The sequence below is a fragment of the Cheilinus undulatus genome, linkage group 24, assembly GCF_018320785.1.
Source record: "Cheilinus undulatus linkage group 24, ASM1832078v1, whole genome shotgun sequence".
NCBI lineage: Eukaryota > Metazoa > Chordata > Actinopteri > Labriformes > Labridae > Cheilinus > Cheilinus undulatus.
The window spans coordinates 12,409,705-12,422,344 of record NC_054888.1 but is presented as its reverse complement, the minus strand read 5'-3'; the positions used below and the strand labels follow the sequence as shown (position 1 = coordinate 12,422,344).

At 36.3% G+C, this 12,640-nt stretch overlaps 2 protein-coding genes across 5 annotated transcripts; one reads left to right on the top strand and one right to left on the bottom strand.

Moving 5' to 3' along the window:
• The first annotated feature begins 865 nt into the window (after positions 1 to 865).
• Positions 866 to 7,463, top strand: nfkbiz (nuclear factor of kappa light polypeptide gene enhancer in B-cells inhibitor, zeta). Of its 4 annotated transcripts, none has more exons than XM_041782324.1 (11): positions 866 to 908; positions 975 to 1,115; positions 3,346 to 3,437; positions 3,610 to 3,917; positions 5,430 to 5,535; positions 5,625 to 5,771; positions 5,855 to 5,918; positions 6,000 to 6,169; positions 6,272 to 6,382; positions 6,457 to 6,624; positions 6,707 to 7,463. In XM_041782324.1, exons 2-11 carry the CDS (start codon positions 1,037 to 1,039, stop codon positions 6,743 to 6,745), a joined length of 1,284 nt encoding a protein of 427 aa, XP_041638258.1. In that variant the 5' UTR covers positions 866 to 908; positions 975 to 1,036; the 3' UTR covers positions 6,746 to 7,463. The 4 variants fall into 4 exon arrangements, with proteins under 4 accessions (XP_041638258.1, XP_041638260.1, XP_041638257.1 ...); XM_041782326.1 differs by having other exon boundaries at positions 873 to 898; positions 6,272 to 6,370; XM_041782323.1 differs by having other exon boundaries at positions 873 to 898.
• Positions 7,464 to 9,201: 1,738 nt separating this feature from the next.
• Positions 9,202 to 11,009, bottom strand: n6amt1 (N-6 adenine-specific DNA methyltransferase 1). The gene is made up of 6 exons (XM_041782327.1): positions 10,631 to 11,009; positions 10,449 to 10,535; positions 9,944 to 10,034; positions 9,777 to 9,860; positions 9,557 to 9,698; positions 9,202 to 9,477 (listed from the first exon to the last, which is right to left on the bottom strand). Exons 1-6 carry the CDS (start codon positions 10,765 to 10,767, stop codon positions 9,371 to 9,373), a joined length of 648 nt encoding a protein of 215 aa, XP_041638261.1. The 5' UTR covers positions 10,768 to 11,009; the 3' UTR covers positions 9,202 to 9,370.
• Between the last annotated feature and the right edge of the window lie 1,631 nt (positions 11,010 to 12,640).

Sequence of the window (12,640 nt, the reverse complement as noted above, 5' to 3'; positions counted from 1 at the left end):
TCTTTCCTCATTCTTGAGTGCTAAATGTTCAGGCTAACAGAAACGGCGTTTGGCCCAAAGCCAAGCACAACCTGCTGATTTTTAAGCGGGGAAATCCCGCCGACCTAGGCAGTTACAGAGGAAGAGCGTTATCTGCCAGCAAGAAATGAAGGTTATTTAAAACTTTACTTTCATTTAGTTCAGGTTTAGGCACATGCTCAGGCTGTGGCAGAACAGGTGAGAAGCAGACTTCTGTTACCTTTTAGCTGTCATACTGTCAATATTAAGAGAAAATTTTACAAAATCAGCTGTTTTATTTTGTTTGCAGCTCCAGCAGGTGTAACCTTTTTAGCCATTATGATGTTGTCAGTAAAAAATGAAACTGTTAAATGTCTAAAGTATGCAGCTCCAGTATGGAGAAAATGTCTTTAGAAAGTATAAAACTTGTTTTTTTGTGTCCGTTGTATTGGAAAAGCTTGTTTGCCATGCATTTGAGTTAATGATAAACTTGTAAAGGCTGAATTGCTCACATGCTGCTTACAGCAGATAGACCTTATTTGCATTTCAACTGTTTTCTACAGTCAGTGGATGGACTTCAATGTTGCTGATAATTGTTTAGTCTAAAATTAATGTTTTTTGCATATGATCAGACTTTTCACAGATAAGTATTTACTTATGCTGTACATTGAAAGACTTCTCTCTTTGAATTAGTCTTTAATATAACAGACCAGATCCGCATTAAACAAATATACTTCCTTTCTTGATTAAGAATTGATTCATAATTGTGGAAGGTGTTAAATGTTGTCACTTTGAAACCAACACCAGGTTCCCTTGATCTGTGATAAACCAGGAAGTGGATCTAGGTGTGGGTGTCTTCACTCTGGAGCTTGTTCCTCATTTCTGGTTGCAGAGTACAACGGTGCGGACTGGTGAGTCATAGTTGCATGTTTTTCATTACACCCTGTCACTGTCATGACGGTCTCTTCCCATTCTAGGTGTGCATACGTATGAGGAACAACTTCAAGAGGATCTGAGTGTTTCTGAATGACTCTGAAATATGCTGGATCCAAAAGGGAACGAGACCAGAGGGAGCCAGCTTCAGTCAGCAGGGATCAACATTGGCAAGGATGACAAAGGTCAGTTTTCATGAACGTATTAAACACTTACAGTATGTAATTTAAACCAAAACTCTTTATGTTTTAGCTGTTTCACTTATAAACAGGAGAGAATAAGGAAGTCTGAGTGTTGAAATTGACACATCATGGTCCTTGTAAAACAGCAGTGATAATGGAAGTCTGTTCTGTTCCTTAACCTAATTGAAGGTGCTAATAACATGTTGTAAAAGTTCCTAACAATCAAAATTGAAAGTACTTAAAAGTGTTAAATTTTCTTCTTTGTGTACTATTTGGTTGGTGGTAGGGCTGTCAGTATTAATGCTTAAATCACTTTGTGGTGTAGGTCCATAAGCAGTACATTAATGTTTTATTGCCCTTTTTAGCTTACTTTGGACAGCTTAGTTTGTAAGTCAAAAGTCATCTGCACCTTGTGTTATCAAACATTTCACTTTTTACTGTTCCTTTATTTCCCATATCACTCCATGACAAGTTCCTTTTTCCAAGGTAAAAATAATAATCTTTATTTATAGAGCACTTTTTAAGACAGAGTACTAAAGTACTTCACAAGCAACATAGATTACAACGCAGATTAAAAAGTCAGTAAAATCAGGCAGCAAAGTGGGTACAAATGAGAAAGATCAGAACATGTTAATCTCAAAATTAGGTAAATAAGAGCAGCTAAAACTCAAGTAAAATCAAGAAAGGCTCTTTGATAAAAGTATGTCTTAAGAAGAGATTTAAAAGAAGTCACTGACTCAGCCAATCTGATTTCCTCAGGCAGGATGTTCCAGAGCCTCGAGCCCTGAATGAAAAAGCCCCGTCTTGGGACAGCTAAGAAACCCTTGCCTGAGGATCTCAGGGTGCATGCTGGCTCATAAGGGGTTAAAAGATCAAAGTAGGAAGGAGCCAGGCCATTAAGAGCTTTAAAAGTTATCAGTAAAATCTTTCTGAAACATACCAGGAGCCAATGTAGAGAGGATAAAATTGAAGTGATGCACTCAGATCTTCCTGGCTGCTGAGTTTTGAACCAACTGCAGGCGGTTAATATCTTTTTGGCTCAGGCAAGTAAAAAGGCTGTTCAATAATCTAGGCATGAGGATATAAAAGCATGTAAAAGTGTTTCTGATCTTATTTTTGGGATATTTCTTTGATGATAAAGGCAGGATTGCACAAGTTTAGTAACATGCTTTTCAAATGTTAAACTACTATCAAACCACACTCCTAGATTTTCTTGCAACAGGCCTTATGCTTTTAAAAAGGGAACCAGCAGATGGCAGCACTTTCTCTGATGAGCTGGGGCCGATGACAGGAATGACCATTTTGTCAACATTAGGTTATAAAAAGTTACATACCCAGCTTACTCAGGTCTGACGGATTAATTGGTATGAATGGCTGAGTGTCATCTGCATAGAAATGATATGCTATGTTTTTCAATAACAATGACGGAACCTCCTGTTTGATAAATAAGAATAAAACCACTATGAAACCGTGCCAGATAACCCCAGGTAATATCTTAATATTCTATCTATCCAAAGTTTAGTTTCTTTCAAAATAAAAGCAGGAAGTCAGTTACCTTAAAGCACTGCATACACTGTTGAAGACTAACTTGAGTTGCACGAAACAGAAAAGGGAAGACTTTCAGCGTGATTGTACCACAGTTGACCCAGGCCCAACTATCTGCTTCCACCTAACTGATTTCTGGCATGTACCATATTTTGGCCGTATGACTGCAGAGATACTCGTACAGTGAGCAGAATCCCCAACTTTGGGGCAGTCTTTTCCAAGTCTTCTGTCAGGCAGTATCTTATCTCACAACGAAAGTACTAGTAGAAGGTATGCCTATTTAATGTTCCTTCCCTGACTATTATTAAGATATTAAAGAGGCAGGAAATACTCCTTACCTGTGGACCTCCAGCTGACACAGAATATTTGTTATTATTTAGCTACTAGTTGTGTTTGCTGGTGATGCTGTTTGCAGCAATTTTTGTCTTTAGATTATTTAAATTAGTTAAGTTAGCTTCATTTATATAGCATGCTTCACAGTGGAAAAAAATGTTGAACAGGAAACAAATATACATCAAAAACTGGCATTAAAACTAAGAGTAAATCTGGTGTGAGTACTTCTCTTCATTTTCTATGTACACCCCAACATATGCCAACATATGTCTAATAAAAGCTTTCCTTCCAACAGCCTTTATTATTTGGTTTGTTTTGATAAAATAACAGCGGTAACTGTTTTTATTCTCCTCAGACTGTGTTAACATGGATGTTGGACCTCCAGCGTACATTCAAGCTTTGCACAGGAAGAACACGGTGAAAGAGCTGCTAATGATGAAACGTCAGGTGAGTCACAACTTGAACACGTGTACTATATGTATGAGCACCTAGACATGATGGGACAAGCTTGGTTTGGATTTCCCAGAATTAGTCCATGATTTTATTGGTTGCTTTAATATTATGATGGCGTTTAAATAAGTTTGTTGACATGAAAATACTTTTAATCATTCTCTTCTAGAAATGGAACTGCTCACAGGATGGCAACAACTTGGAGCAAAAACCAAAGTTTGCAAAGTCAGAGGGATTTGCAAATGGCTTACATCCTCATCCTTATGGTCCTCCTGTTCCATCTAACCCCACTATTGTTCATAATACTTTTCCTACCAATACTGATGCCACTACCCTGCAACAAGAGCAGCATCCACCCCTACAAGAACAGGCTGAAGTAAAACTATCTTTGTTTCATTGGCAAATACAGCAAGAGATGCAGAGAGTTGGAAGGATTTCTCTTGAGCAGCTGACCATGCAGGATTCAGATGGTGATACGTACGTAATAATGACAAAATGTTCCAATTAGACTCGTTTTTGTTAACAGCTGATTAAATGGATACAAATATTTAAAATTAAACTGAAGGAAAACAGTTGGAAACAGTAAAAAGTCTGATGGGTATAAAGCTCCTATGAGGAACTGTCAGTCTTGATGTTGATGCCCCCATGTGGACAGACTTGTCCTTGTCATATGTCAGCTGATTAGTTGATAGTATATTGTAACAGCAAAGAAAAAAGTCTTTGACTTTAATCAATGAAATGTCTCACATATCAAGAGACTTTATTGTAAAATGCATTTTTTTAAAGTAAATCAGTAAGGCTTTTCCAGCAACATCTCCTGTTGCAATGGTTTCTGACTGGAAAAAATATTATGTAAATGTTCGGCCTTGCTGTTGATGGTCTCATTTGCTTTTATGGGTCAATAGCAGTATGTGTCAGTTTTTATCTATTCACTACTTAAAAACTCCTCACAAAAGCCTTAAAATCATTGGCAAATCCAAACTAATAAAAGCTGACGATTGCAAAAAGTCATTAAAACAAAATTGTAAGCCTAATACTTACTAAAAGTAGTTAAACATGGCTAAAAAAGTTTCAAGGTATACTGATACCCATAATATGATAAGCAAAAAGTTAAAGTGGTTGGAAAAAAAAGTATAAATATCTAAAATAGTTAGCTAAGAGTAAATGAACACTGAAAGACGTTGGCTTAATTTTAAATAAAAAGTTAACTAGTTAGCTAAAGTGTGTAAATACTTACCTTAAAGTTAATACTATTTAAAAAAAAAAGTTGGCTAAACTTGACTTGTAATTTGACGGTATTTGCTCAGTCAATGGGCGTTATTCATAATAGTTAGCTAAAAAAGAAAAAATAGTTAAAAAAAAAAACAAGCTAGAAGTTTGTAAGGTGCATAAATTAGCTTAATGTTTACAAGTATTTAAAATGGTTAACTAATGGTTATGGTTAAAATGGTTAAAATTAATAAATGGCTCAAATATCAAGCTAGAAGTGTATAAAAAGTTAAATTAATAAACTAAGTGTGACTGAATATTTGAAATGGTTTTCTAAATTGTGAATTAAAACATAAAATTGTTGGCTTAATGTGATTTAACAATTAAAAAGTTGAGCTAAAAGTAAGTATATTGCAAAAATAGTTAAACAAGTTTTTTAAAAAAAGTCTAAAATAATCAAATAAATGTGATTTTCACTTCGAAATACTTCACTAAGATGGTAAAATATAGGTATTGTAAGCTAAACATGAAGAAATATGTAAATAGTTGGCTAAAGAGATAAATAGTTAAAATACATAGCTTAAATACATGATTGAATATTTTCTAAAGCTGCAACCTTTAGTTAAAAAGTAAAAATGAATTGAATCCATGAATACAGTTTATTATACAACAGTAAACTCCAGTGGAGTGATTTGATTTAACAAGAGGTAGTGATGTTTTTAACCTCCCTATTTTCTGATATAATTTGTTTTTATTGGTTATTTTCTCATCGACTGCCAGATTTCTTCACATTGCCGTTGCACAAGGTAGACGAGCTCTTGCTTTTGCGCTTGCTGCCAGAATGGCTACCTGCAGCTCTCTGGACATGAAGGAACACAACCGGCAGGTGTGTCATCAAAACTAAACGTGCTTTAAAAGTGCTGACTCATCTTCACAGTTAATCTTTCATCTTTTATCTTTGTACTCCATACACAGACAGCACTTCAAATTGCCGCTGCCTCCAATCAGCACTTAATTGTTCAGGACCTGCTGGGACATGGCGCTGATATCAACAGCCGGGACCTGTGGGGCCGCTCTCCTCTGCATGTGTGTGCTGAAAAAGGTCATCCTCTTAGTCTTCGGGTAAGAAAAGTTGTTAGTGAAGAGTCCTGATACAAATCCCTGTGCTTGATAGAATTAATCTTTACTGTTTTATTTTTCTACAGAGCATTTGGACAACCCTGATGGGGAGTGGGAGACAGATTGATGTTGAAATGTACAATTATGATGGTGAGATTTGATAAAACTCACAAGTTTTGCTGCTTTTGTAAAATATCTTTCTGATTTTATACGTTTGCCCTGTGACTGCAGGTTTAACTCCGCTGCACTCAGCAGTCTTGTCCCACAATGCTGTTGTTAAAGAGCAGAGGAGGCAGGGAAATGCTTGTTCCTTCATGATGACAGAGCAGCAGCAGAGGAAGCAGACTTATATCGATTGTATTAAGACTCTGCTGCTTATGGGCGCCTCTTATGCAACAAAGGTAAGTATTTGTAAGACTTTAAAGCATCATCCTTGTCTGGATAAACCCTGGGTTGCTTGTATTTAATCCAAAATGAGCCTCTTTTATGTTTAATTCTTGCAGGATTTAAAAAGCGGACGTACGTGTTTGCACATGGCTGCTGAGGAGGCAAATATGGATCTCTTTCACATCTTCTTCCAAGATCCATCCTCGCTGTCAATTGTGAATGTTAAGGTAATTTATTTTGAATTTAAATTGAAGTAGTGGACAGTGCATGTCTCATTTATTTGTGGTTCTGTATGTTTCAGACATTCAGTGGCAACACACCCCTGCACATCGCCAGCTCTGTGCAAAGCAGCAACGGTCAAGTGGAGGCGGTGAAGCTGCTTATGCAAAAAGGAGCTGACCCTGGGATCAAGAACTTGGAGAACGATCTGGCGTTTCAGCTGGTGCCTGAAGGACCCGTAGGTGAAAAGGTACAGTGCATGGCTACGATATTTAAAACAATGAAGAACAGGATGAATATATATTCTGAAGACTTTGTTTTTCTTGTTCCAGTTGCGGAAGATCCTCAAAGGGAAGTACCACCATGCTTAAGTAAACCTTACAGAATACTGTCAGTCAGACAGTCCAATCTATTTCATATTTGCCCAACAAGGCAGATGCTGGTTGTTTCCATGAAACATACAAGTTGTTCATTACCATGTAAATGCTAGGAGAGAAAGTGGGATGATTATTTAAAATGTTATGGGGTTTTTTGCTTTTGTTTACTTTTATTTTTAGAAATGATGTTTTAAATTTGGTGTAAAATGAGCACATGTACGTGTGTGCTTGTTCATGTTTTGATTGTTGATTTACGAGGATTTCATGTGTTTTTACTGTAAAACAAAAACAATTTACAAGAGATCAGCTCTACACTTTCTTATAGTTTCCATGTTGTAAGGATTTGCTTAATGAACCTCCTAAGACCTGAGCTTTTCTTTTCTAGTATAGTTTATTTGGGATAATGTCAGCCTTATTTTTGAACCAGGATTAGTTTTTTTTATCAGAAAATGATGTTTACAATTTTCCTGAAGGTCCTGTGTCTGTAGAAAATAAGTACTGGATCGGTTTTAGAGCAGATTTTTAGTTGGCCAGTTGTTGGGGGGGGGGGCCTTAAGGCTGTCAGAAACTGTGTCAGTCATTCAGTGACAAAAAAAGTCCCCTGAACCCCACCCCCCAAAAAAAAATCCCGTGATGGAAAAAAAAATTCCATGAAAGTTGTTTCAGAAATTCAGAAGACAACCCCCAAAATTTCCAATCTAATTACCAAAAATAGGCCCCAAATTTCCATGAATTTACGTAAAGGCCACCAAAAAAAAAAAAATACCATGAGAACTTTTATGAAATTACGTTCTGTACTACACAAAATTCCCTACAATTTTACAGAAATTACAAAACATTCTGTGAAAACCCTTTAACATATTTTTAAGTATTCCATAAGAAGTAGCCCAGAAAATTCCCTAAATGATTCAGTGAAACTTTAACATAACGCCTTCACATTACAACAGTTTCCCACAAAATTCCTTTAAAATTTCGGAAATTTTTCAGGCAAACTTCAACTGAGAATTTTGATCAAATTCCCTCCAGTTTAAAATGTTCAAATTTCATAAAAATGACAGAAATTTCCCCTAAACATCCAAACAATTCCCTAAAATTTTCATGAAAATGCCCTCAAAATTCCCAATCAAGTTGCAAGATAATTTCACCGAAATTCCATGAGTATTCCTAAACAATTCAAAGCAAATTCTTCTGAAAAATTCTTACGAAATGACCAAAAATTACAAATATATTTTCTATGTAAATGCTTGAAAATTTCCAAAAAAATTCCGCTAAACATCCAAACACATACATTAAAATTCTTTGAGAATTTTAAGACAACCTCCAGATCAAATCCCTAACTAATTTCCCCAAACTTCCATTAATTTATACCTAAAATTTCAAAGCAAATTCCCCCCAAAATTTAAATTAAATTCCCAAAAATTACATATTAATTTTTCCAGATGTTCATGAAAATGCCAAAAGCTAAAAATAGAAGCAAATTTCCCCAAGTAAAACTCTCCAAAAGATGCAAACACATAGCCAAAATTTCCAGGAAATACTTGAAATTTTAAATTTTAGTGGACATTTTGGACAATTATCTACTAAGAATCCTGTAGCAGAAATGATAATTATGTTTAAGGAAAGCTTAATGTAATGCAGGGTCTTAAGAGGTTAGTATTGTCTCAGGAAGTAGCAGGAAACATATGGAGGCCTGACCTATCACACTGACCCAAATATTGTTTTGTGTTTCGATTGTTTCTAAGCTGTAGAATCTCTTAAGTATATAAATCAATACTGTCTAATGGGAAAATTACCAGAAATGACTTATGGTCGTAAGTGAAATGTATGGATACATTTCTGCTTCATGTCTTCTTGAAAAGAGGCATTTTTAGCTGCATGAGATGTTTTGAACAGATATCTTGTTTGTAAAATTAATGTACATTCATCTTCACAAATGAGTATCAATGAAATTTATTTTAAAAGCAATTTTAGAGATGTTGGCTTTTCATGCTACAGGGGTTCGTAATTTTATTTTTCAATTTTAAGTTTTTATTTGTGCTGCTTGTTTAGAAACCATATGCATGCATGCATTTACTCTTATTTTACTTAAAACATCTGCAAATTAATATAATTTCTTTCTTTAAATCTCTACATAGATGCAGAGGATGCACTGTTTGTATGTTTGCTGATTTTAAATTATTTTGGTATTGTATGTTTTGCTTTTGATACTTAAGAAGGTAGTATGATGTAGTTGTTTTTAACAGGGGCCGGGGAAAATTAAGACTTTTATTATCAAAATACTTTGGCTTGAATATCATAGACCATTAAGTTATATAATGTAGAAATACAAAAGAGAAGGCCTTCTTTCAACAAATAGTAGCAAGCAAGAAAGTTTGGTACAAGTAAATTCAGTGTAGATCTTAAAATATGGAAAGTAAGGCTTGTGAATGAGCATATGGCACAAGGTGGCGCCATTTAGCAAGGAATTTTTGTTTTATTGTACAAAGATGCCATAAAAGGATTTTACATAGCAAAAGAAGTGTATAATTTTAATAAGAAAATGTTATTCACACTGGTTTTGATGTTTCCTCTTTTGTAACACTAAATAAATACGTTCCTGCAGCAGCAGTCTCATGTTTGTCAGCTCCGATGGAAGCGCAGCACAGACAGTCTCTCATTCCCTGCTCTCGTCGACAAGCATGACTCTCCTTTCAAACCACTTTTTCCTAGTAAGCAGATGATCTCCTCTGGAGAGAAGAAAAACAATAACATGTTTGAAATGTTTCCCACACTTTTAAGCTCTCCCATTGAAGGCTTTTAACTCACCTGGGTCATTCTCAGCTATAGTAATGAGGTAGAATATCCCTTTACTGGAGAGTAGCTGAGCTACCAAAGGAAGAAATCTGTCTGTAACCTCTCGTCCTCGTTTCCCACCAGCCCAGGCTGCTTCTATACCTCGGCTGCCAACCTGGAAAAGAAAAACAGTATCTATGAAGTCTTCCTCTTCAATGAGGTGAGAACAAAATGCTACAGAGAGCTGGCTCACCTCCTCTGAAGGGGTGACCACATAAGGAGGGTTGAAGAGGAGGATATCCACTTTCCCACTTAACCGAGGAAGAAAAGAGTCAACCTAAAGGAAGAAGATGAAGAAAAACAACCTTACAGGTGAACAACAGTTATGTTAAAGACTGACATATGAATTTAAAGCTTCACCAGGGATGTGATAACAGGCTGCAGGGACACACTGTTGCAGGAAGCGGTCTTTGCTGTGCATTCAGCGGCTGCAGGATTCACATCAGTGCAACTGGAAGAGAAACAAACATTTAATCCATTTTCATCTAAGCATAACTACAGTGGCCCTGAAGGTAAACTGTGAAGACATTTCATTAAATGTAAATTATAGGATGTTTGAGAGGCTGGGGCAAAAATAACAAAAAGGGCAAGAACATAAGGGATTAACTTTATACCATGGTATTTGTGGCATATTTTCCCCTTCTGAGCGTGCCCAAGAGTGAATTTAATCTGATTTCAACCTCTTTAAGGCTTTTTATGCTCAAATTTTGTCCTCTTACAAAATTGTGTCCACTTAAAGGGCATATATTTTAATTGCATTCCTTGACTTTTTTTGCAGTAGACATTCACGGCCACCGTACCTCTGTGATTAAAAAAAAAGCTGGTTTAGGAAGAACTTCATGCGACAAAATTGTTGCAGACTCACAGATAAAGAGCTGAAGGTCCAATAACTGACGCCAGAAAGGCTGACACCACTCCAGAACCACTTCCCACCTCCAAACAAACACACGGACTACATAAAGCAGAAAAAAGCACTTAGCCTCGTTCACTTTAACGTAACTGAAATACGTGGTGCGTTCAGGTACAGTCGTGTAACTTGGGCCTGACCTTATCAGCTGCAGCCTCTCTGCATCTTTTTCCAGAGCGTCAATTAAAAGAAACGAGTCTTCCGCCGGCTCGTAAACGTCCCTGAAGACTCCTCGTCCCGCGTGAGAGTACACAGGTGTAGGGAAACCTGTTGACATGGTTACAGCACGGCCGCACGCGGAGCACAATCAGCTCAGCAGCCTGTACGTACTCTTTCCTCTTTCACATTTGGTGAGTAAATTATGATTTTAGTGAGATAAGATGAAGCACGGTGTTGTTGTCACACCTTCGAGTACGCACTACTCAAAATACAGCTCTACAAGTCAGTGAGTGTGCTAATGTGGCTCGCTCATCCACAACCAGCTTCCGCCTACGTCACCATAATGTGACGCATGCACACGTGACAAATAAAGTGGTTGAAAGGGAGAAACCGGTTGGAATTTATTTATTTTCTCATAGGCAAACACCTTCCCAGTTAAATTTATATTTTAAAAAAATCTTTATTTTATACAGCTTAGTTTTTTTAGTGTCAGCGCAAATTTTAAATGTTTTATCCTGAGTGAGTCTAATAAAACTGGAATGTTTGGAGTGATTTTTAGCACTAAAACAGGCTTTCTCTTCAAGCTCATACATTCATTCATTCATTCATACAACCTTTAGTTTACAGCTTCAATGATACGTTTCCTACTTAGCAATGGGAAGTTAGTTTTGTTCATGTAGAAAAATCAAATTATTTGTCTTAACTTGCTGGCCAAGCAGTCAATATGAAATTTGAAGGTGAGTTTTTGATCTAAGAAAACTGAGATATTTATACTCAGATACTCTCTCTCTCTCCCTCTCTCTCTCTCTCTCTCTATATATATATATACATACATATACATATATATATATATATATATATATATATATATATATATATATATATACATATATACACATATATACACATATATATACATATATATGTGTATATATATATATTCTCTGTAGTGCGAGCTGAGGAATATGCATCTTTATTTACATAATAGTCATCATAACCTGTAAACCATGTCATGTCCAACAGTCGTATCTGAAACACTTCAAATAAAACGTTAAATTAAAGGGAATCCTGTTGTTTAGAAGCTGCACATCCCTTATTATACAGCTATCCCCTCATACCTGCACAGTGGACTTAGTCCAAGTTTAAAATCTGACAAAGACGAGCACCAATCTGTGATTGAGTTCCTCCCTTTCCCTGTCCGTCCTTGTTCTGCGTCGTCTCTGTTTATCAACTGATGTTCCTCAGCCTTGACTTGTTGTCCCTTTGCTGTAGATAGAGCCTCCTTTGCATTACAAAAGCAAACACATCCACCCTTTTCTCCAGCGTTTGCAACTGGTCAGGCATCAGGCCCATCAACATCGCCTTATGAGAAATAGTAACCCCCCCAAAAAAGAATTTCATCATTTTATAAATTTATATACTGAAATTGTTGCAGTTTTGACTGTAAATAGGACATAACATCATGGAAATGTTGTCATTTTTCTATGCATCTAACATGGAATTTGTGTTTGATCTCAGATCCACACGCAGCAGAACTTCAGACCTTTGGTTGTCAGGAGCCACCACCATCTCCTGAATGGGAAACCCCTACATAGATTTCTAAACATTTTCAACATGCAGGGCATGCACTCCAACATTTATTTAGCTCCAAATACAATACATATCTTTCCCTTCCTTTCTTAAGATTTATTTGTAGTCTAATGGGAGAGAAAGGACAGCTGAGGGTGAAACTGCTGGAAAGCTTCTGCACATAACCACAAGGCTACCTGGGCCTAACAAATTTATTAGACCACCACCCACAGCTGCCCTACATTAACAGCACTGGTAATTACCAAAATCACTTTTATGTTTCTGCAATGGTTAATACACCAATATGTAGAAGCTCTTTAACCCAAATGATATTTTTAATGCTAAAATATCATTATTATTGTTATCCATGAATTTTCAAATTTACTGATTTAACAAAAAACAGAAAAAATAGTAAAGCACAT